This window comes from Fulmarus glacialis, unplaced genomic scaffold (genome assembly GCF_000690835.1).
Source record: "Fulmarus glacialis isolate BGI_N327 unplaced genomic scaffold, ASM69083v1 scaffold11236, whole genome shotgun sequence".
Taxonomy (NCBI): Eukaryota; Metazoa; Chordata; class Aves; order Procellariiformes; family Procellariidae; genus Fulmarus; species Fulmarus glacialis.
The window spans coordinates 39,614-64,352 of NW_009216241.1; the positions used below are offsets into that span (position 1 = coordinate 39,614).

Below are 24,739 nucleotides of genomic sequence, written 5' to 3' on the forward strand. Positions count from 1 at the left end.
TCTGAATGCTTTGCAAATAGGGTGGTCCAACTGTAATCTCTGCTTGAATGATACACATTGAGTAATTCATCCACAGAAGAGGAAAACACAATCTTCGAAGGTATTGTGTTTTATGGCATTTCCTTTCAGCTGTGTATATTAATGATGTAATTTTAGCAGGGCTACCCCTTTGAGTTACTGTTAAAAATAGCATCCGCACCATACACTGATGAAATGCATCCACTCCAGGCAGTGAAGTAATGCAGTTAAGTCCACTGCTTTTTTTCCAGAGAGATAAAAGAAAAAGTCAGAAAGCAAATGAACCATTAACTTTTTATCTTAGCATTTCTGTGCACCTGAGGAAAAATTTACTTTAATCAAAACCACTGTTTTGCATAATTACAGCCTATGACTTTCCAGCATAAAAGAGCACGAGAAAATGAAATTAGAAATGAAATCTGACAAAGCACCTCAACAATGCCAAAGTTGACTATTTGTCTCCTCCTCTACTTGTGTGGCACACAGTAACAGAGATACCATACGGATCAGAATCACAATTCCTCTATTGCAGAAACACTTCTGACAGCACTAGCATCAAATGCTTAAGTACAAGCTACCCTGCTATATGCAGGTTTGGAACAGTATGACCCCTTAAACTTCTCCCAGTTTCCACTATCTGCAATCCCCAAATGAGATTTTATCCTTCAACTTACTCTTAGCATCAACCCATGAACAACCTTAGATGCTTTCATTACCCATACAGCTGTCAAATCTCTTAATCCAGGTCTCAGTATCTGGCTCCGCTCTGGCATTTTTCAACAGATGCAGTTTATGAAGCCTGCATTAAACAGAAGAATCCGACTTTCTCTAAACAACCGCAAATAAAATAATTGAATTAATACACAGAATTTCACTGCTTTGACTGTCTCAGCTTCATTCTTTCTTCATTTTCATTCTATTTATAATGAACCCAATGTTAATACCACCATTTTCTTATCTGGTTATTAGCAAAAGGAGATACAAGTTAGTGAAGGCACATACAATTTCATAAATAATATCTAACTGTTCAAGCAAAACAAAGGGGAGGAACTTGCTTCTGTCTACAAAGAGTATCCAAAGAGCCTTTTTGACCACCAATCAGAAAAATCCCAAACATTTTGACACAAACCTGAGGTTTTTTTCTCAGAGAGCTATACAAACATTAAGCCAGCCCTGATGTGAAGAAGGAATTACCCTAGCTTGATGGATACGTAAACAAGACTCTACAGTAAATCACAAGCAAAGCCAAATCTAGAACACAAGAATCAGTAGCTCTTGCACAGTGATCTTCAAAGGACACAAGGCACTAATTGCTTCTGAGTTTGAATCTGTAGTCCAAAAAAAAAATCACCCACTGTCTTCTGACCTGTGACTCAAGGTTGGCATCAGCTGGTAGTCAAAGTGCAGGAGAACACTGTTTAAAAAACATGACCAATTTCCTCCCCTCTGACTGCATGTCCTGCAGTTAGACTCATGAGTTACCATTTGCAAAAGGTCTCTCATTATTACATTCGTTTTTTCTTCTTTGCCATCCATCTGTTCCTTTGTGCCAGATACTGAATGTGAGAAATCATGATCACTTCCATGGAAATAAAGTGTTGTCATTTACTAAATAAGGTCACTTCCAGATTATAAAGAAGGGAAGCAGAGTAAAGAAATATTTGCTGTAGTAGTAGGGGAAGCAAAGAAAATTGCTGGCAAAGTAAACAACTTTTTTTGTGACATGTTCTCATCTTTCCTCTCCACCTACCTCCTCATTTTTCAAACCAAACCAATATGTCATGTCAGTGCTCAGTACTAACGATAATGCATCTCCTCCTGTGACTTACTGCCTTACTTGAAACCAGAATTTATTGTTTCCAATTCCCAGTATCACCAATTTCTCTAATGATACCTGAAGTCCTACAGTGTCTGGTATCTTTTCCCTACTGTAGTCCGATTCTTTTGAAAATTGCCATCCTCCCATGTCTGCAGAGAAAAGCCCCAATGTGAGAATCCTAATGCTGACATCAAAAGTCAAGCAAGAAACCTAAGATTTACTTAGGACCCAAAAATCTGTGAGGGATGACAACATTTCTAACTTGTATTTGCAACCACCTGTAAAAACTCCAGCTACCTATTGATAAAATTATTGTACTTTAAGCCTATTACCCTCAGGGAGCCACCTTTTGGAGAAAATAATTAATCTAAATGTAAAGGTATATAAAAACGAAAAATGTGCTTTGGAAAATGGGGGATTTAACAATAAACCGGTAAGGAAAGGGAAAGAACATCCACCAGCTAACAACTAACTAGCTGTAAAAGCTTCTTAAGCATGCCATACGCAAGAAAATTGCCATTTAGTCATTAGTACACTTGTGACAGTATGTAAAAACATGGGGAGGGACATTATGGTTTTCTAGGAATACACATGAATCGCTCCTATTTTCTTCTTTAAAGCGGTATTTTTGTCCAATTTAGTTTAGAGGAAATGTAAGCCTAGATGGGATAAGCAAGCCATTTATTTTAAATTCTTGTATCCCTCTGTTTAACGTGGCAGTGAAACAGGTTATTTCAAAACAGATATTGCCAGATGTTAAAGGGTGTCAAGTTCTAAAGAGATGCAATGAACAGCAGAGCATTTCTGAACATTTCACACATCCCTTACTCAATCTTCAAGCAGCAGACACAGAAATGTCCAGTCCTAGTGAGCTATTTGCCATCAGGTTGCAGTAGGAATTGCCAGGAAACAAGAATCAGCAGTTAACATTCACCTTCATTTTTTCTTGAAGTCCTGCACGACAGGTTTTCTATCCTTGAATAAGTTTTGAAATTTCAAGTTTCCTCTCCCCCCACCCCCTGCCTTTATAAAGGCTTTTCAGTATAAACTTAAGTTTAAGCATTAGTTCCACCAAGATGTACACCAGGTAAAAGTTTTCAAACTCATTTTATTCTGGCTACTACATTTTTTCAGAAGATGCACTGCATTAAGCCATTACCATTACATCAAGATTTGAGAAAAACTGGTTTTGCTTATTTAATGCAATTTTAATTAAAAGCTCAAGTTGCTTATGTTGTTTCCATTACTGGCAGAAGGTCCTGCTTCCAGGACTTCATAGACATGAACGGGCCATACAAGAGAATCTTTCTGGAAATGTACATGCCAAAGTGTTCCTTCTTGTGCTTCTGAAGAGCCATGGAAAAAGGCAAATAGTATTAAATATGACTTTATCGTCTCACATTAGACATTGACAACTGCATTGTCACCATCTAAGATGAGGAGCCTGCCTGAGGAATGCATTACTGTGAGGTAAACTCCTTGGCACAGCTGAATTTCCCAGCATACTATTCTTAGAATTTTTATTTTTCAGAGTAGCTTGATTCTAATTCATTATAAACAGAAGTATCATCCAACTCCCACTAAAACCAAGTTGAACAGGCTTCAGAGTACTCAAAATCAATGTTTCATTGTCAAACCTTACTTTAACAGAAAGCTGGTCATTTTCCAATGTTTAATAAGAAAATTATATTGCCCAGTGCACAAATTCAGAACAAGTCTTTATATATATAAGAATAAATAAAAGTAAGATTAATTAGTAAGGAGCAAAATGAAGCCTTTTTTCCCATGGACCTATGCTGTATGTCTCCTCTCTTCCGCAGAGACTCCAGCCCCATATCCCCTATGACAGACCTCCAACAATACGACTTTCCACATCTACCATGTCTACCTTAAATTTTTCCAAATCTTCCACATATTCCTTGAACATACACACATAACTAGCTACCTTCCTTCCCCAGGCACACTTACCATTACAAGACACCTGCACACCCATTTACTTCTGCAGGATGCCAGTTCAGTCTTGCATCCCCTACAGTGATGTGCACAGGACACTCTTGAGCTGCCAGCTGGGCAACAATCAGCACATGTTGCCTCTAGTCCAGAAAAAACAAACACAATGAGTGGCTGGGCAGACGAAACAGGATAAGGGCTGAACTGTTCTTACCTCTCCTCTGGATGGAAGCATGAATGAGTCTCTTCTATCCAGACACTACTGTAAATAAAAACTCCAAATACCTCTGTCAAATTTGAATCAACAGGCTCAACAGTTAATAAGGTAAGGTCTGATAGAGCTGCCCACGCAGAGTGATTCCATCACTTTTACAGAGGAAAGACAAGCAAGAAGCCCAAACAAGATGAAAGATAATGCCTGCAGATTCAAGATAATGCCCTTAGGTATATGCTTGATATAAGCATTATTTTGGTGAATATGTGAACAAGGCATATGGTATCTACACAATTAAAACTGCCTATAGGAAATGTGCATTAGAGAGTCTTCTGTCATATGAACTCAAACGAGAGCCATGGGTAAATATATACAGCATGACTTTCCACTAAAGCCAACTCACTGCAGCTCTTGGCCAAGGGGTAGACCTTTTAGTCTTCATGTAAAGTGCCTGTGAACCACAAACGGCTGTCCTCGTGAAGGAATCGAGGCCATGAATTACAAACTTCAGTAAGAAGCACCTTTAAGTATTTGCACAAACAGGTTATGACAATTATTGCGTGAGTAGGTAGACGAGAAGCCTGCTTTTCATTCAGTTAGAAGAGCCCCCATGCTGCTCTCCCCTCCTCTCCCTTTGTATCTTGTCATAACAAGACTTGTCAGGAGAGATCTGGGATTGCTATGTGGAAAGGGAGGTAGCAAGGATGACAAAGAAGTACTGACTTCAACCTCTAGAAAGTACAAGAGTTAAGTTATTAACAGTTAGCAACATAAATTTGCCAGAATCCAAGTGCAGCCCCAGGAGTGTGGAACTCTGTCCCCAGCTCTGACACAGCCCAAGGGTGAGCTACGTAAACCTGGCGTCTGGCTTTGGGGACACAAAATGGGCTTCTACGCCTACCTACATAAGCACAGAGTACAACTGTGCAATCAGTAAAAACTTGATATGAAATGCAATGGTTTTGCTTTTTTTTTAAAACTAAATTTAAAAACTCATGAGTATTGTCTTTATTGCAAAATTAAACTTCCAACCTTAACTGAACTCCAACTACAGAAGACCAAGCTGCATGATTTATGCAACATACAGGCTTCAAGAAATTTCTTAATGTACAATAATCTTCTAGCACAGGGGAAAATATGCAACATCAAAACATTTTTTTTTTTAAGTACACTAATCCTTGGATTTGATTGCTAGAATTAACTCTAAATACTTGATACTCATAAAACAACTAGTATATTAGAGACAGTAAGTCAGGAATGCAATGCCTTGTATGTGATCTAACAACCTACACTGCTGAAGTTCAGAAGCAGAGTTCTACTTCAGAGATAAAAATGAATGAAGACATATACAAACAGCTGAAAAATTATATACAGTTGGTAGAGGGAGATTTTTCCTGAAGGATTATCATAGCCTAAATATTTCTTTAAGCCCTACCCTAACAGTAGTTGACCCAGTATTGTTGGAGATGATGTATTTACTTAAAAATAGAATAATCCAGCTACACAACTGATGCAGAACAAGGCACTATAAAGTCTGGACCCTGAACCAAAAGGATTTTGGAGCTTTTTTCTCCCCCTGTATTTTCTCCCTGCCTTCACTAGGCTGAACAACTGGTGTCAAAAATTTCAGGAGGAAAAGACTGTTGATTGCCATTAACTCAGAGAGTTCCTGCAGTCTAGTTTCTTGTGGAAAAAGGATGAGCCAAGGAAGTGGGAGACAAAAAAAGTGCAAGACCACACAAATACATTTTGCCAAGGAAAATAAATTGGGTAGCAAGAATAGCGGCTAGAAGTTCCGGATAGCTTACACCACACATTTCTGCTTACTATTGTAATGAAACAAGTTCCGATACCAAAGCTTGCTGCACGTAACTATCACCGTAACCTACCTGCAACTCATATTCTACCTGAGGTCAACAAGATTACTGCAAACAAGGATATATTTTACATCTTAATATTAATCCAAAATTACATCAATACATTACCAAGATGCATTTTCTCTAAAGTTTGTTCTTCCTCATGTCCACAGACTGCAACTCCTTTTGTCCTGTGCTACTCCATGTATTTATTCTAGCCTGGAACACTGTCTAGGCTTTGCAGGACCCTGCATGTGGACTAATAGCATACCTTCAATTAAGCAGGAAGTTTTACTGTGCTCAGCAGGAGTACTAAATGGAGTACAGATTGTAGAATATAGCCTACTATGCCCATTTTACATCTAAAAGCTTTACTTCTCTCTGTCCACAGAAAGCAGTTTATGCCTATCATTAGATGCATGTGTTGCAAGAATTGTGATTCAGCTTCACTATATGAGGATCATATTTCAACAGTTGCTTCATTTGAAATCAGACTGGCTTGGAGACAATTTTGAGGTTTTGTGTGGCAACAGCGGAAAGGCAAGATAAATATACAGGAAACACAAGAATAGGGGGATTTTTATCACTTCACAGAAAATGAGACTTGTTCAGTCGAGGAAACCATCTTCCAGACTGCTTTATGGGGGAAAACAGTGGTAAGTGCCACTTGCAAAGCCTCATAGCAGTAATGAACATCTTATAAATACCAACACAGAACTTCCACTGCAGAAAATTTAAAACGGAGGCTGTGACAAATCAAAATTTTACTCAGTATTACGAGAAATTACGATATGAAGACTGCACAGTCTTCGTACTGTAATGGTTTGCAACTTACATCGCCTTTATTATAAAGATTCTTTTGTTCTGCACTTCAACATCTGGTCTAATGTACTTTATTCCACTGTGCTTTTGGAAAATATGCTGCGGTCACTGACCATGTTTAACACATTGCTAAAATATGTCACATGCACAGAGTAGTACTTGCCCACAGTGCTATCCACCTAATGGCCAAATCGGGTCTGCTTGGAACCTTACAGTAAGGGTAATTAATAACATCTCTGGTGTACGGGAAATGCCTATCGCTTTTTTAAAAAAAATACAAAATAAGCTGAATTTTTCATTCAGCTTTGATAACCATAATACTCTCTTTTGGGAATTGCCACACAAGGTCAGAACAACTCTACATCCATAGGCTTGTTACAAATTAGCTCTGTGAAGGGGACTTCCCGTAGGTCAGCTAGCTCCTTCTGGACTTTGGCATAATAACTGAATTTCCGTTAGCTACCAGCACAGGATTGCCTGCAAAACAAAAGTTGCTAGTGAATATACTATTTTTAACCAATGACCTTCTTTAACCACCTGGGTCACTTGCTACTGTGAAAAGGTTTTCAGGTGGCCCCCCCAGAAAATGTAGGGTAAAATCCTAAATTTAAGACAACCAGTCTCAGTGCCTTTATCAGAATCCATCCAAGTAAGTTTGCTGACTTTGTTGGCATTGTGCTGGGAAACACAAACCTGCCTATAGAAGGGACCATCACCACACAGCTGCACTGTTGCTAAGTATGTGCCTGTCAGGCAAGCATTTGCAAGCATAAAATCTCATCTTTGAAGCTGGAATCAACATTTCTGACACTAACACCTTCTGCAGCTATATTTGCACTGGTTCAATTCTTGTAGTATTGCGAAAAAAGCCTCGGGCAACACAAGGAAGACAGTGTGGCATTCAACTCACCCAGTATGCAAAAAATGCCCAACCTTTATTTGAATTTGATTGTTTTGTTCGGATCAGTGTAAAAACCATAGTTAAAACCTGACTACATTCTAGAAACAGTGGAAAAAGAGACAGAAGGATCTAGCAACACATCCCTCCTGGAATTTCAAGTACAGGTAACACAAGAATCTATCTGTATTTGCCTCTGTTCTCCTTGACCAGTGAGATCTGTCAATACCTTAAAACCTGTAAATAAGCCTGACTGCAGCTTACAAGCACAATAGCCAGTCCCTGAGAACAGGGAAAGTCTCCACTTCCCGAAGTTACCTCCAGTTAAAATAACTTCCACATCTGTGAAAACAGGTTTGAACAATCCTAAATCACCGATCAAAAAATATGAGTAAAAAGCACAATTTATACTGCATGTTACAAGCTATTAAACTTCAGAAGAGGTCCACATCCTTCTATGTCAATACCCATCCGTGTTTTTTCTAAACTTGCATAGGCCAGATCTTTGAACTTTATTTTACAGAAGAAAAGTCCAGATAAAACATAGATACCTGACATGCTTATGTCAGCAGGTACAGGATCTTCCTAGTATCACAACTCTCTACTTTGCAGAAACCATCTAGTTTACCCTGCTTTAGCACTGATACACGCAGAAGGGAAAAGGGGCTTTAGCTAAGACTGAAGGACCAGCACAGAGAAATTGGTGAATTTTGCTAAATATTGATAGGCACATCAATATATTGATTTGGCCCCAGCTGGTCACCACTCCCAACAATTTGGGCATTACAGCATAGATCCAGCACCCCAATGGTGACAGTGTTCCCACGGTTAGCTGGGCCTCTGAGGTAAAAGGAAAGGTTTATGAACTCCTCAGACTGACACTCACTTCATAAATTCGTTTCCCAGGGCAGCAATATTCTGTGCAGATAGGATGGTGAAATTATTTAGAAGTTATGTATTTGACAAGTCTCTACATGAAGCATGTATGAATGTTTCCAGCTCACCACTTAACGCAAACACAAGTGCACACAGACTTCCACCACAGTTTGTTAAAGAGTATTCAGCAATATACTCCACTCTGCTCATCCCTCTCCCATGTAAAAACTTGAAATATTTTATGCTAAAAGCTAGTTTCAAAGTGTGGATGAGGGAAAATACAGCCACTGAGAGCTTTCAGGTCCAAGCCTACTACAAACCCATTCACTGTTCAACTATGTACAGAGCATGTTATATTACTGACATTTCTACAAATCAGGATTAAAACCATTCACTGGATTAATACAAACTGCCTCTAATCCAACTAAGCACAATGGATATTGCACCTTTCGTGAGCTTTCTCATTTTTCCTGTTTCAGCTACAGCCTTTTTAACTGAGACACTTCCAGCTCCAGTACTCTGCCAAGAGAGGAATGAGGAACTTAAGCAGCTCACTATTTCTGACCACAAGAAGAAATCCTGTCCTCTCAGGCTGTCTGAAACAAGACTCACTAGAAAATATCAACATGAGAATCATACAACTGGCCAAGCAACCTGTTCATCCCATACTCTCAGGAATGAATTTCGGGTGCTCTAGGTTAAAAGTTAGCAGGTCCTGCTAAATTAAGAGATGTGTCTGTTTGCTGCAAGAATTAGCAATCTGTAAGCGAGCAATGGTAGCTCCAGGCTGGCAAATAATCCTCCGTTGTACTCCAACCTTAAGAGGCAGAACTCCCTACCAGACAGATTATCATGTATCAAGGAGAACTCAAAACATTCTTTGCTGCTGGTGAACCAGAAAGCGGAATATCAGTTAGTAAGAAAACTGTATTTCTTCCGCAACTCCTTTTACCAACTAACACTAAGGCAATCTATAAATTAAAAAGCTACATTCAGTGAAGACTAAGCAGGTATTCTATAAGAGAAAAACAGATCAGAGGAAAACCCAATTAATTTTCAGTGTACCATGACTAATCTTGGCATATATGGTACTGGAATAGCAATCACTGAGTACAAATGAAAACAGTGTTGAACCCTGTCCTATTTTTAATCAGATGAAAGCCACAAACCTAGCCATGCTTCTGCTTAGTGTTGCATTTTTCTTCTACCCTGATAGCTTTTACAGCTGGGGAAATAGCTACTTACAGCACTATTCTGCTGTAAAAAAATTATTGCTACTTACAGCTACTGGGATTATAGTTGAGTATGTCACAGAAAAGGAGGTCTGGTGGAGGCAAGCTAAGAACATTTCCGTGGGACATTTAACTCTTTCCAATCTGTATCTGTTCCTCTGAGTGAAGATGTGCTTTGAAATTCTTTATCACCATTTATGTGGTATTAAACGATATTTGCAAGGTTATGCAGCAAGCCAGTGGCAGAAAAGGAAACAGAACTCTGAAGACCAATTCCAAACAAAAAAATTATTTATATGGTCCATGACATTATTTTTAATGACACTTGAAGGCAATACACTAGTGCTGCTAATGTGATGGTATATTTCCCCCGCATTAGTTCTGCCATACAGAGCTATTTTTATTAATACCACAAAGAATTCACAAAAGCTGTTCTACACAAATAGCAGCTCACAGTTCAAAGACTTTCCTCACTTAACAGTGCTTTTTGTATGCATTAAACAAAAATACTGTTAGTCACATTTTAACCTAGACATTTTAGTATTTGTAATCATAGCCTGGAGTGTGGAAATGGAATGCATACTTATTAACTCAAATTTGATAAGCCTAGTTTTTAGCCAGGTCAACATGCAATATAACATTACAAAAATACTACTTATTTTGTAACAACATTCAGGGTGCACACGTGCTGAGAAAGGTGCAAGCTCTCTCTCCTGTCCTCCACTCCTCCTCCCTCAGCTTCTCACATACATGTTCTTGCTTATTTCCCAACAGAAGAATAAGCATACTTGTCTCTCACTGGCCATTTTTCACAGATACACTAACACTTCTTACAAAAACCCTTCTATGACTTCCTTTGCTCAACCCAACCCAGAAGTAAAGAAGCAAAATTCCAGTCTTCAATCACAATTAAAATAACGCTAATTGCCATCAAGAGATACGAGTTCGTTCCTCCTTTGGAAGTACGCATGCAGAAAAGGACACACCTTTGGAGTGTTTCCCCGAAGGCCTCTTGGGTAATGACTCCTCAATGGAATGTGTTGATGTATGTAGTACGTTTTCCAAACTGTTACTGACACTGTTGATGGGGGTCTCGGACCTTGGAGTGACCTGGAAAGAAAAAACAAAAATCCAATAAATAAACTGAGGGAATGCGCAAACATCACACCTTCCTCCAGAGTGAGCAGAACCACTCTGAACGCAGTTAGGAGCCGTTTGCTTCTTTTAAAACCAAAGGGTGTTACTATTGATATTCCACAAGTAACAGTTCAGGGAAGTTTTAGTCAGCAGCTATTCACAAATCTAGATTATCTTGGCTAATCTATAAAGCTACTTAAAGTATAATTCTTTTTTAAACAATAGTCACACAGCAGTCAATTGCAGAGATATTGCAAGACCCTTAACCTCTCCACACTGCAGTTCTTAACTTTTCAACAAGAAAACTAGGGGAAAAGGTCTTGGAAAATATCATTTTTATGTCACCTATCTACACAGATGTAGACTCAAGGCATTTCAAAGTATTTCCACACAGAAATACTACAAGGAATGAATTCCAATTTAGCAAAAAAATTAGTTTTCTTGTCTTTGCCATTTAAAAGCCTGCTATCATGATCGTATTTCAATGAAAAACTGCACACTAAAAATGCCCAAGCAGAAGGCTGCGTCATCAAAACAGACTTCACTGCCCAATACGTACCTTCTAAGCTGCATTTAGCGTAAGAAAACATATTTTCACCATTACTTAAAATGACAGAAACAAACATAAGTCATTAGAAAAAGCCAAATTGAACATTGAACACTGCCCACTTCAGCTGCTGTCCGCAAGAGCATTCACAATTATGTAGCAAGACAAAAAACTTCTATTACTTGTAGTATAACATTCAACGCCTGCCTCATAAGCAAGGCAATTACTTTCTTGTTTTCTAGGTAATGAGAAGCAGAAGTGGATGAACAGTTACATTAGCAGGACTGAACACAAGGGTTTAAGTATCTGAAAGAGGAAAGCGTGCTTTGAAGAGGTAGTTAAGACTAACAAAAGCACTCCAGTGCATTACTTGAATTTCAATTGCCACATTCTGAATCAACGTGAAATCCTGGTATGGAGAGTTGTAATTAGAATTTAACATGGATTTCAGCCTTTCACAAATCACAGCGGAAAATGTGCATCTCGACATAACAAAAGAAACTATTTTTTATTCATGGTAACTAATACCAGCGACTACAGGTCCCTGTAAGGAAAAAGGCTCACTCAGATCGTGATTACTTGAGACAGTGCCAGGAGTTAGGACAATTTACACTTAAACTAATACTTTGCTCACCCTACCATTAGCCTTACACATTAACATCAATTGGAATACACAATGCAAGTCAGAAACAGCACATCCCTACCTCCATGCAATTACCTACTGTAAGGTCCATTTTAAGACTGATGTTCATAGATTATACGCAGTTTAAGGCAGTAGCACAAGTGAAAGACTTGGTATACTTCACATCCATAAAAAAGCTTATATGTGCAAAGAAATCAATCCAGAAAGACAGATGAGTGTCAGAAGAAAGCAGGATTACAAGTACCTGCTTTCCTTTTCAGCAGTTAGTCTACTTTTTGATCAAAAATAAAGTTTACTTGTAAGCTTCTTCAGCACAGCTTTCCACCAATAACAAAAACTTAGCAGCAAGCTTTCACATGAGAAAGACCAGCCATTAAACTTTAAGCTTGGGGGGAGGGTGGGGAATAGTTTAAATCTCCTTGCCAAAGTCCGTCTTTACCAAAGCTTATCTCACACTGTCTCTCTCCTGGAGCTCATGCAACTCTCCCTCCAGTGGACTGCTGCTGAGGGGAAGTTCCAGCGGACTGAGCAACGACACCACCATCCCCCTGGCAATGGGAGATTTCAGGAGAGCAACCGAGTAACAGACCAAGCTAGAAAATTAGACTCAGGCAAGACTAGGTTATCCTAAATAACCAGGTCCCAAATATTCAGAACAACCAGCAAATATAAACACTTATGGTACTTGAAACTGAGTAAGAACATAGCCACACGGTTTCAGAAAAATCTCTGAACAAGCAGTTTGTTACGATATATTGCCTCCTATCTTGTATTCCCTTCTCTCCACTATCCTTACAATTGCATTGCGTGCAGTTTAAAATTTGCATTTTGTTTATACATAACCTCCAATTCTTTCCATAAAGATTTAATTTTTATATACTTGGTAAAGATTAATTTAGCCCATATGTCTTGACTGACTGAGCTCATATACTATCTGATTCAGTCACACATCAAAGCAAAGCAGTTTCAAATTGGCCTAGAAAAATCACAAAGCTCTGATTAGTTCCAAATGGAGCGCTTTGTTAGTGAGCTGAATGGTGTTATAACCAGTGAATCTGACTGCTTAAAGCTTTCATTCCAAATTTTAAATAATCTTTTCCACTGACTTAAACATACCAATACGGCAAAGGTTTGGATTTGTTTAGGAAAAGTAAAATAATAAAAAATGTTTTGCAAATCAAAGTTTTATTTCCAAAATAGTAACAGCCTTTTTTTTTTTTAATTTGAGGCCAAGCAAAACACAGAGGAACAATAACCCATCAGCTATGAACTGCAGAAGATACTGTCCTGGGAGGGTTGGGAGAAACACTGGCAAAAGCTTAACAGTAGATGCCCAGGAAGGACTTGTCTAAATTCAGTAGAAACTCAGTGTCAGGTAAGTTCTGGGAGGAATGTTTACTATACCCGAACATTACTACAGTCCCTAGTTTGGGCTCAGCACAAACAACTACCAATAAGCAGTCACTAGATTCAGAATGAAGAACAAGGCATTCCAGTGAGAGAAAGATTCTGAGAACTGGTAAGCAAATTGCTTTGGACCTTTTAGGACCTGTAATGTCTCTGAAGAAAGCCAAGATGCCATTAAAGAATAAGCATCTGCTGTTCAAGAACTGTTAAAGGCTTCTTTTCTAAAGCAGGAACAGTCCACAGTAAAGATGGATAAACTGGCATCACAGAAGCCAGAAACGTTCCGGCTATATTTCATAACAAACCACAGGAGTAACATTTTATAAATGCAGAAAAATTCACAAATCATTCAAGGTCTCAGAGGACACAGCATCAGACATTTGAACAGAAGACTTTGGATTTTCCAACTTAAATTGTTTGAGAACATCAGCAGAAACAGTCCATGAAGACTAATCAAATACAACAGCAACCCCTGAGAGTTAAAGCAATAGAAATATTCTTTATTGTACCTAGTCTTTTCCTTAGCACAGCATTTTGTAGAGGGCCAGGGAGAAGGAAAGCCCTCTGTTGCACCTATCCATAGTTTCATTAGATTATTCAAAAATTTCAAAAATTGTATTAACAGAGTGGCCTGTAGGCTTATTCAATGACTCTAGAAGATGCACCACTCAAATAGGCGCAGAAGAGATTCTTAAATTATTTTTACTCTAATGTTGCATCTACTCCCTCCATAGCAAAGCATCTGGCTCACAGATGAACTTCTGACTTTCCAGATTAAAACCTACCTTGTTTCTTGAATTTCAAGTTAAAGTAGTAGCCATAACTGAAAATAACAAACAAAATTAATCATTACCTAATGACTAACTGAGGCTCAGCCTGAATTCTTCTGTGCCTCATTCTCCACAGTAATAAAGACCGTATCAAAACTGGTATCAGCTACTGAAAAGCGCATCCTTCCCAACAAGGGCTAGACAGAAGGATCACTGAATGTCGCCCTGAAGCCCTCCCCCCCCAGGAGTTAACCAGGAAGAGAAACAATTGCTTTGACTCAGGGGTCAAGGACAAAGATGTGAAGGTATCAGAAGTCATTGCTAGAATTTTAGCCATTATCACATTTTCCCCTTCTCACCTGTCAGCAAACAACATTTTTTCAGCAAAGTGCAGTGATTTTCTTCTGAGCATCAGAGATGTACTAACAGGCACAGATCTTCTTGGGACAGTAAAAAAAGTTCTAGAAAGCTCTCCAAAACCCTCAATCCATCAAAAAGCACACAGAAAAAACCTACACAACAAAATCACCAGGAGCAGTTACTTCAACAGGTGGTGTTTCTCTTTCAACCACTGCTACCTGAAGTGGCTCTGCCACTATCCAAGACAGTGGAAGTCAATATGGAAAATGGTAAATCTGTGAAACCAGATTCCGTAACTGTTAGCTTTGCTCCCCAGGGACAATACCTAACATTTAATACAGCAAAGTCTTTCATAAAAATAACAGGACTGATAGAAGTCAAACTTAATGCGGTAAGAATTTTACCAAAACAGCAATTATATGTTCCTTTTAAAAATAACTAAACAGAACAGAGAAAATACATGGTTTAATAGCGAAGTATTTGCTGCCTTAGTTTGAAGTGGAGCCAATACTAACAAATCAACATAGCTTACTGCCTAAAGTGTAACATGACTTATAATTTAAGGAAACAATGATTTAGGATCCGAGGGAATAAAATACTGATTCCTGTACCTAGTTAGGTATGAAATGTAGGTCATGCATTACACAGGAAAAGTGAACAAAATATAAAAGCAATGAGTCAGTCAAGTGAGATACCAGGGCTGCAGCTAAAAGCCACACAAACATATTCTCCCATTGATCACACAGGAAAACTTTTTCACATGATGTTCAGTTTTCCAAAAGCAGCCAATGATATACCGGAAAAGTCCCACAGATAAACGCTTCTGCCAATACTTGCTTTTGAAGTCTCCGTTAAAAAAGGTTTTTCATAATCATAAACTGACCTCCATGTTTGAGGCTGATGCAGATAACATCTAAGAGTGCACTCAAGAATTGGTGTACTGAAGTCCGGGTGGAAAAAAACCAGGCGACTCCATTCACTCCTGCCAGTTTCATATTAGTGAGTATTAACAGCAGCTTATTTTGAGGTTAACACCAAGGTCTTTAACACAGTGAAATCCTGTTTGCAAAAATGCTCCAGCAGAAGCTTGATGGCAAGGATACAGTCCTTGCATGCTTAGGCATATAAGCTGCTATTTCCCAATGCGGGGACGTAAGTCAGGTTCCCAAATAATTTGAAAAAAATGCATTGCTGACACTCAGATGTCAGTCTACAGATGCATGAGATTGTCCAGCAGGTTAAGTCTGAGCCAGAAACAAGAGCAACCAATGCAAAGACCTGAAACTCAAAATCTACTGAGACTACAAAACCAGGAGGAGCCAGACTGAGCAAACATCTTCCTCTTGGTAGCAAGAAGCCATTAGTCTGCCCAGCTGCTTGTGAAACCATAGCCTCAGGCACCCGTTCTGCATTTACTTTATATGTGAATATCTGACTGTCCTCCCACTAGAACAACAAAATCAAAAACCTACTTCTTTTGAAGATCTGGACTATTCCACAAGGATGTTTAAGGAATGCTCACAAGCACACCCAACTTTTCACATACCTAGTGAAGTCCTCATCACTGCTCCACGCTTTAATTCACATGTTTAGTTGCTTTGTTGGACTGGGACATGAATGCAACTGAAAGTGCTTGGTTTGTGCTAGAAACAGCCAGGGTCTACCAAAAAAAAGATACAAGCACCAGGTGCAATCAAATCAGCGTGTCCATGTTTCTCAACAGCTACAAAAGGTCCCATGCCTATTCTCATAGGAGGTTGGTAAAAAGGTATCCATCTTTAAACACAAAGGGTGAAGAGGCAATTCACAGTGAAATGGGATAATAGATCAGATGCTTTTGTCCTGTGAGACTATTACTGGAATGAAATGAGGCATGCAGTACTTACATACTATGGGACAATCACACCTGCTACAAGGCTCCATTATAAATTCAGTAGAGCAGATGGACCAAAAAAGTCTGGGTTGTATTTTATCGACTAAGTCATTTCCACTGAAAATCCTTTGCTTAAAGAATTGTGAATACTTCGTTAATAGTAGGAACATAAAGCTACCAGAGAGTAACTGGACTTTAATTACATTGCGCTGCGTGTCTGCCATTCAAAACAGAGAGTCAAAAGAAGCATTTGAAAACACCCGGCAACTCTAGTTTGTGCAAAGATGTGCACTCACCCCGGAAGCCAAACAAGTGAAGCTGTGCTCTGCACAGAAGTTTCAGAATTCTTTAATATTAGCTAATGCAATGTTTTCTGCCACCATTACACAGTCTCCAACAGTTAACCATATGAGCTTGCCAAACAGGCAGAATATGTGGGATTTCCCACTGAAAAGATACACTGAGTTAAAGTTTGAACTCTAAAAACTCCCTATAAAAGGCAACAGAAAAAACCAAGTATTAATACAAATAAGCTACAAAACAACAGCCTGTTTCGTCTACCTGATCTTCCATGATTTACTATCGCTTACTGGACAGGCTGCAACGGCAACCAGTTCACTCACACTGTGCTAATTCAAGGTACTTTAATTCTAGACTTCTGGTGCATCAGGCATATTTCAAGAGAGACAGATGACAACAAAGACATTTTGTTTTTTCTTCAAAGCAAAAAAGAAATCAAATCTGAATTTTACAAACCAATCATTAAAAACACCTCAAAATCAAAACAGATAACTGCTTATAACCAGACCTTGAAAGAGATACTAATGTTCTCTATCCCAGCACTGATGTACAAGTATGTCCCTGTTTCTTCACCCGAATGCTACCAAAAGCTAAAAGCATAGCCACCAGAAGGGAAGATTGCCTTAAACTTCCCAAGAGATCTCAAAGTGTAGCATGGTCCTATATGCTATACAAGCCTTTAGCCCTTTATGACATCTGCCTTTAAAATGTTAGTACTACGTGACTTTAGAGCTACCATACTTATGTTGCCACCATATGGGTGAGAAATTGCCCCCACAGGGCCAGTACATACATTTGGGAGGTAAAAGCATAGTCAAAGCAGCAATTCTAAAATCTGCTGATGTATAACCCAAGCAATGATACCATAAGCCTTTCCCTGGTAGAATGGTTCATTGCCACTCCAGTCTCTTCTGCAAGAATTCACATATTAACAAGGTTGGCAGAAGTTATCTGACAAGTCACAAAACTCACTGAATTGATTTTCTCCCTCCTTCCCCTCCTCAATCTCCACTTAAGTAATGGCTCGAGTGTAATAAAACTACTTATGGTGGAAAAAAGACGACACTGGAAAAGAATTCATAATATGCATGAAGAGTGTTCACTTTCACTATTTATCATCATGACTTGGCAGGTCTTTAATTAAAATTAAGATCTTACTCTTAAGTAATTGATCTTATTATTTCTGGATCACTTCAGCTATTTACAAAAATCCTGAAACCCTATACTAGCCAGAACACCTGTTAAAAAGTTTATCCCTTCCAATGCTTATTATTGGATAATCATACCAGTGAGACCAAAGGAAAAATTCTATTTTAGCATGAGGCAAGAGCAAGGAATTTAGATGTTTGCTCATTACAAAACCCATGCAAAGAAATACAGTTCTGGACCATATCAACAACTCTTTCCTAGATTTAATACCCATTTCAAATCTAAATAGAGACCAACTTCAATTCAACTTGCTTCAGTTCTTTTGCTAAAGAGTAAAGTCAAATTCTAGTTTAAGCGTGACAATGGTTCTCATTTCTACAGACAAATTAGATCTAGCATTTCTATAATAAGATTCTGTGTATTCACAGAAACTCTCATCTATACTCTTGGGAATAACATTCCTGTATTTGCCTTTTTTTAGGAGAAAAAGCACTCAAGAGCAAGTAGTAAAATGGACATTGCATATTTGAATATAGAAGATGACTATATACATCCCTTTACCAAAGCATACTTAAGAGAAAAGTATCACAGGTACTGCAGCACTGGGAAGTCCATGGAAGAATCAGAGCTCTACCCTGCTAGAAAGAGGCCATGCTGTATCTAATATCCAGCTAAAAGGTGACAGGATCTCAGTTTTAGCAGTTCAAACATTTAAAAAAAAAGCTAAACTACATTGTTAAGTACTTCCAAACAAGGATGCTGTTCAGTACCTTTGAAGTTAAGACAGTGGAATGCTTGTTAGGTGTGGTTAACTACTGCTGGCTCTGCTTTTCCAAGCAGGATCTGCATACAGCTTATACACAGATTCAATTAAAACAGTTTGAAATCTGGTACAGTTCAAAATGTCCAACACCTTACAATAGGCATTTTTATTCCAGAAGAGATGAGGCCTACTTCAATGTTGCTTAACTGACAACAGTTACAAGGTAATTAGTAGAAAAAAAAGAATAAATTTAAAAAGTGAAGTGGAACGCACTCTTAAAACAAAAACTTCATTCAGCCTGAGCAAAAAATGGGAAAACAGTTCATGGAAAAAACATCATCATTATTAGCTCAACACAAATTTTTTGGCTGCTCTGTCCCTGATGTTTGGATGTACAGTCCATTTCCCAAGCAAACTAATTTAGGTTCTTAAATTCAAATGCATCATGTAACATATGATTAGGCAAATTGAATTTGGTGGTAATTAATACTGTTACCACATAAGACCATTGTCTTCCAAGGATTCCTTTATACGTTAAGCTCATTTCTGAAAATATTGCTGGTTTGAGACTGAACCATTTTATCAGAATCACAAAAACTTTCAAACAAGAATATCAGTAAGAAATGAGCCAGAACTGTAAGCCTCACATTTCTTAACTTGAACATCAAGAGGCGTGTGCAATCCGTGTTGCCCCAAGTACCCAGAATACTAAAAGGACATGCAAAGATTGGCACACGTCACCAGCTGGAAGCTACAAAACTTGCCCCTACAGCTCCTGAGGTTAGTTTCATGTGTTTTTGAAAATGAGATCATTCCTGAGATAGCAACTACTGATATCCGTGAGTAAACACCTCTAATCCTAGCTAGCAACTGCTACTAACATGGTAATCTACTAAAGCTATGAAATACCTTCAGTGGGTTAGGAGGCTAAAAATGAGGTTTTTCATGATTTATTCTATCCCTACAAAGCTATCATAAAAGCCAAAGGCAGCTGACTTAGATCACTTAATAGCTAGATTGCTTGCTCTGTGAGGACTTAAGGACTCAGTTTCAACCCAACAAGTAATATTTTTTTCAAACTTATCATTCCACAGATGAAATAAAAATCTCTGAATATTTCTGAAAATGGCATATGTAACTTCAATCACCTGTAACAAACAGTGTAGAAAGGTGAAGGTATTTGAAATGGACTCCTGAGAACATCAGCTTTACACAGCTCCCAATACATAGTCTTTAGTTATTTCTGAGTTTTAGATGAGCCTATGGAATTAGCATGGGTGAAAAATAGCATCTTATGCTATAAACTTGAAATAGCCATTGGTGCAGTATTTGGAAGCTGACTAGGCAACAGCCCTTCTTCCCATTCACAAGATACCAACCTGAAACAGCCACATAACTACAGTGTCACTGACTCTTACTTCCTTTCAGCTGCAAACAAACTGTAGTCAGACCTACTATTTATGACCCTGGTTCTGTAGCTGAAGCCACAACCAGATCATCGCACTACCTGCACTGAAGAGCTCTTGTCAGTCAGCTAGCAAAGCAGGCACTAAGTAGCCAAAGCATTATCTTATTTCCCTGTTTTTACAGAATGATCTCAGTGAGTAGATGAAAGAACTCCAAGAAATACAAGATGACAGATTCAGGAATAACTTCTCCTCTAGTTCTGGAAGTTATGCCCTCAGTGTTATAACACATCTAGACTTCTTGAGAGGAAAAAGTTAGCCCATGCAGAGGTTCATATTATGTCTAGATGAGGGCCAGTATCCAAGTAGGTCCTGATATGTCATTATCTACACGACATAAGTCTAATGGGTTCTGTAAAGACACCATCGCTACAGCCTCAAAGCAACCAAGAATGAAAAAACCATTAAGTTTTCACCTATAGCTAAAAAAGATGTTCGTTGTCGCAAGTCGTACACAACAGAAGTCTGAATGGGTGGTTCAAGATGTCGGGAGACAGTTTTGAGTCATTTCTTCCTTCTCTATAGGTCACAAATTCAGCAGTGACAATTTGCCTATCAAAGCACCCAGATTCGTACATGTACAGCAGGAGACATTTGGCTTCTGGTTTTCATGTGCCCTAATGCTTCCAGCTCCACCTCCTCTACGAAGAGAGCTGCAGTTTGCAGCTCTAAGCATTATACATCAGCACAGAAATGAGCCTTCAGATGCTAGGCTCTAAGTGCTGGCCAGCAAACCGTTCTATCTCCTTTGTGGCAAAGGTATAAAAGACAGCTGAATAGGCATCTTAAGGTACAAAACCAGCCTGAAAACTCAGTTGCATCATTTCCAGTTAAAAATAAGCCCATTACAGTTAGTCCCAGGAACAAAAAGACCTGATTCTTTAGATATATGCCTGGGCTTCATTTGACGACAATTCGCACTGCTTCAATTTTTAAAAACTATACAACCACCTTAGATTTTATGCCTACAAGCAAAAAGCTTGAAGAATCCACAACTCAAGTCCTGCAAGCGTTAGCACCATTCAAAACCAGAAGAAAATACAGGACAAAACAAGGGGCAGAAATTATCATCTTTACAGAGACTAAAGCCATAGAGAGGGCAGTGTTCTCCCTACTTAGGGCAAGGAAACTTAACACTCATTTTGTACTATCAAATAGAAACCATGAATCTAATAATTACTGACCTACTTAAAGCCAGCCACAGACACCTTCTCCTGTAAGGTTAAGATTCATATAATCCAAGAATAATGTCAAAAAGCACAAATTAAAGCAAAAAGATATGGGCAGCTGTTTTGAGCAATTGCAGCAGACAGTAAAAAACAACAGCAAAAAGCAGTGGTTTGCATCACTAACCAACTTTAAATGTGTTCACCTACCCCAAAGCAACTTGAAGAATCATGAAGTGTTTACAGTAATTTTGTATCAACTGTTCAGACTCTTCACTGTTACACACAATTTATTTTCGAGAGATTTCACTGTAAGATGTGAAAGAGATAGGAAATGGAAAGAGGATTGCAAGCTCCAATCCTCTGGAAAAAAGTTGCAGCTAATACCAAGTTGGATCATATTTTAATAGGACTGACTACGCAGAAGCTTTGTTTCTGCAAAGAGAACAAAGAGCACTCTTCAACATTTTTGTTGCATCTCCCTAAATGAACAAGTTAAATGTAAATCATCGGGAATTGTAACAGCCCTCTAGTTATACAGAAAAACAGGTAGTCACACAAGCATTAGTCCCTATTCCCACACTCAGCACAAGGGAAACGCTGAAGGACAACTAGCCCTGTTCACAAAGAGCTCCCTATTTGCATGCCATTACACATCCACTCCATTCCAGCTTCCAAAAGTTTCTCAGGACCTCAAATGGTGACCACTTCTCCAGCCCATTTTCTAAGGATGAGCTCAAAGAGGTTTGCGCTTAAGAATTTAGGAACAGCATTCATACAATTTAACACACAGCGTTGACTTCAAGTACCAGCTTAGCGTAGCTCAAGCTGTAGTAAAGCAACAGGAGTGATGAAAAAGTGCTGGGTCTGGGGAAGAAATTCTCCTCCAATTCTGAAGAGGATGAAGAGTGCAGGACTCTTGGCAGGCAGCAGCCCAGCGCAGCTCACTTTCTCTTGACATCTGCATTGTTTTTTTCTAGGTGATGTTACAACACAAGTATTGTCACAACATAACTTGGTAACATCACAAGATCTAAGTCCACAGTGTTGGAATTTATTTGTGCATATTTAAACAGGGCTGAATGGAGAAAGACATTGTTTTTTCCCCACTTGCTTCATCCAACTCCTGTTTTAAGCCAACTGCTTACTCTAAAAGTAGCAAAATTACCCAGCTATCAACATCAAAAAAAAATTAACCACCTTAAAAAAGAAACCTGTATCTGTTCAAACAAAATGCATATTCCAGAGACTGTGGAAGTCACCTTTTTTGTTCCCTCTCAACTATTCTTTACTTAGCGACCAGTATTCTTCAAAGCCAATTTCTTAAAAAAAAAAAGTATTTTTAAAGAGACAACTCTTCAATGAGTTCAGAAGAAAAAAAAACAATAATCAAATGACTGCCCTGTATGCCTTATTGCTGGCACGAAAAATGGTAGGATGGATTCTCCGTCCATCTTAGATTGACATAAATAGTGCCAGAGTTTTTCAGCTACATAAATCGTGCACTATTTGTGAAGCTTTGAAAGCATACTCTAAAAAATGTTCCTGCCTGTGTAATTTTATCTTTTTTTTGCTCATCTTGTTTTGGGAAAACTTGTATATGATCTGCAGTCTTTCCTTTCAAACCTAGGGTCCATGCATCTTTTGAGTAACAGAAGTTGCAAGTAGTTAAGTATCTGAAAGGAAGCTCTTTCTGGTTTTAATTATACCCTTCCACATTCTGTGTGAAATATTCTTTCCATCTATATTTTATTCACGTAGAGGTTTAAAATGAATAAAGAGGCATTCCCATAACCTGTTCTTTCCCCTTAAAAGAAAACGTCAGGAACAAACACTGTTTAAAGACATAGGAAAGGAAGATTAAGAGAAATATGAAGTTTACTAATACTCATCTAAATTTTACAATTAAAGCAGCAGTATTCAAAGAAACACTAAATTGGAAGGAAATTTGTATTCAGGGGAAGACCAAGCATGTATTTCTGTCTCGGTCTGAAATTCAATGCTCAACTTAATGGAATCTGTACTGAGCCCTCAGAAACAGCTTTATTTAGGATAGTACTCCAATATAGGGATTTTCATAGCCTTTAGGTATACACCATTTTTCCCAACAGAAGGGTAACATAGTTATTTGTTGACTGAGTCCTACATCCTCAAAAGCTACAGCCTGTTAACTGATCACATGCACCCACTTAGCTAGTACTTAGTTTGAACTTTAAAGCAGGTTAAATTCAGTCAAGAATACAGTTTGACTCCCTAATGTGCAGCAGGCTAAGAGCACTTAAGCAGTCAGTAACATATCTAATTACTAACAGTGCGACTTAAAATGTTACTGTCTAGCTTAATTGCTGGCAATTGAATGAACGAACAGGAAGTTAATGACGGTGAACCACTGACACCAGGATCAACACCCAAGAGATTCAGGGTAAGAGGCAACCACAACATTTCCTTAAGTTTAGTAGTAGAAACTCAAAATGTTTGCCATCACATTCGTCTGAACAAAACCCAGACTCACCAAGATGCCTTTGCCACTGGACAGCTACTCCCAAAGAGGCTCCTTTCCAACTTCTTCCAGGGAAACTTTTAAACAGATGCTTGTTCCCGAATCTAGAGATATTACGAGTTTGTTCCCCCTACCATATCACTTGCCTTCCATACAACTGGCAGGACTGTCCCCTCAGCAGATGTACTGCCAGAAGCAATCAGTTAAGGTTTACACTGCTGCCTGTTGATCAGCTTGTGAACCCCTTCTCACTTAAATATCACGAGCCCATAAAAACTCCATGCATCCCCTCTTTTCGCCCTCAGCTGACCATGCCCATCACCAACCAAGCAAGCGATCTCTGCCAGTCTCTTAGGCTGCCATTTATCACTAGAATGCATGTACTAAAAGAAAGCTTTAAAATCGTTGTTGAAGACACAACCCAGTGCCCTGCAGCAGTGCCATTACGGTGTGCAAAAGCAGGATACCCACCTTGTGGCAGCCAGGATAGGTTGCCATGGTGTTGAGGGTAGAGGTGCTGGGATTCTTGCTGGTGCTGGCCATGATATTCTGGATCTGGGTGAGCTCTTGCCTCAGCACCTGTTTCTGGTGGAAGCTGAAAGCAGGGTGGTTGGATGCCATCGTGAAGAGCAACAGGAACTCATCCCCTGTGCGGCCCTCATTGAGTTGTAGCCCATAGTTGTTGATGACCGAATCGATGTGGGTGAGGGTACGGAAGAGGACCCCGGCCGCCTCTCGGTGGGCAGACCCGAGCAGGGCGAGAGAGACCAAAAGTTTGCTGCGTACCACCTCGTCCGTCAGGTTGGTGAGGCTCCCCAGGTCGGCGGGGTTGTTGGCCTTGATTTCGGAGTCGCGCAGGGAGTGGTAGTCCTTGCGGGCCAGGTCCTCCAGGCAGGCACCCAGGAAGCGCAGCTCCAGCGGGATGCAGAGGTCCAGGAGGCCACAGAGGAACTCCACACGCTGCGGGGAGGGC

The 24,739-nt window shown here is 39.2% G+C and overlaps 1 protein-coding gene across 1 annotated transcript in view; it reads right to left on the reverse strand.

Annotated features, from left to right (window-relative positions):
* Window positions 1-24,723, reverse strand: part of ZCCHC14 (zinc finger, CCHC domain containing 14) — a 50,835-nt gene extending 26,112 nt beyond the window's left edge. The window contains exons 1-2 of the mRNA XM_009579235.1: window positions 24,238-24,723; window positions 10,672-10,795 (exon numbers count right to left, since the gene is read on the reverse strand). Of these exons, the coding sequence (XP_009577530.1) occupies window positions 10,672-10,795; window positions 24,238-24,387 (274 nt within the window). The 5' untranslated portion in view covers window positions 24,388-24,723. The remainder of the gene's footprint in view (window positions 1-10,671; window positions 10,796-24,237) is intronic.
* Window positions 24,724-24,739: the final 16 nt, after the last annotated feature.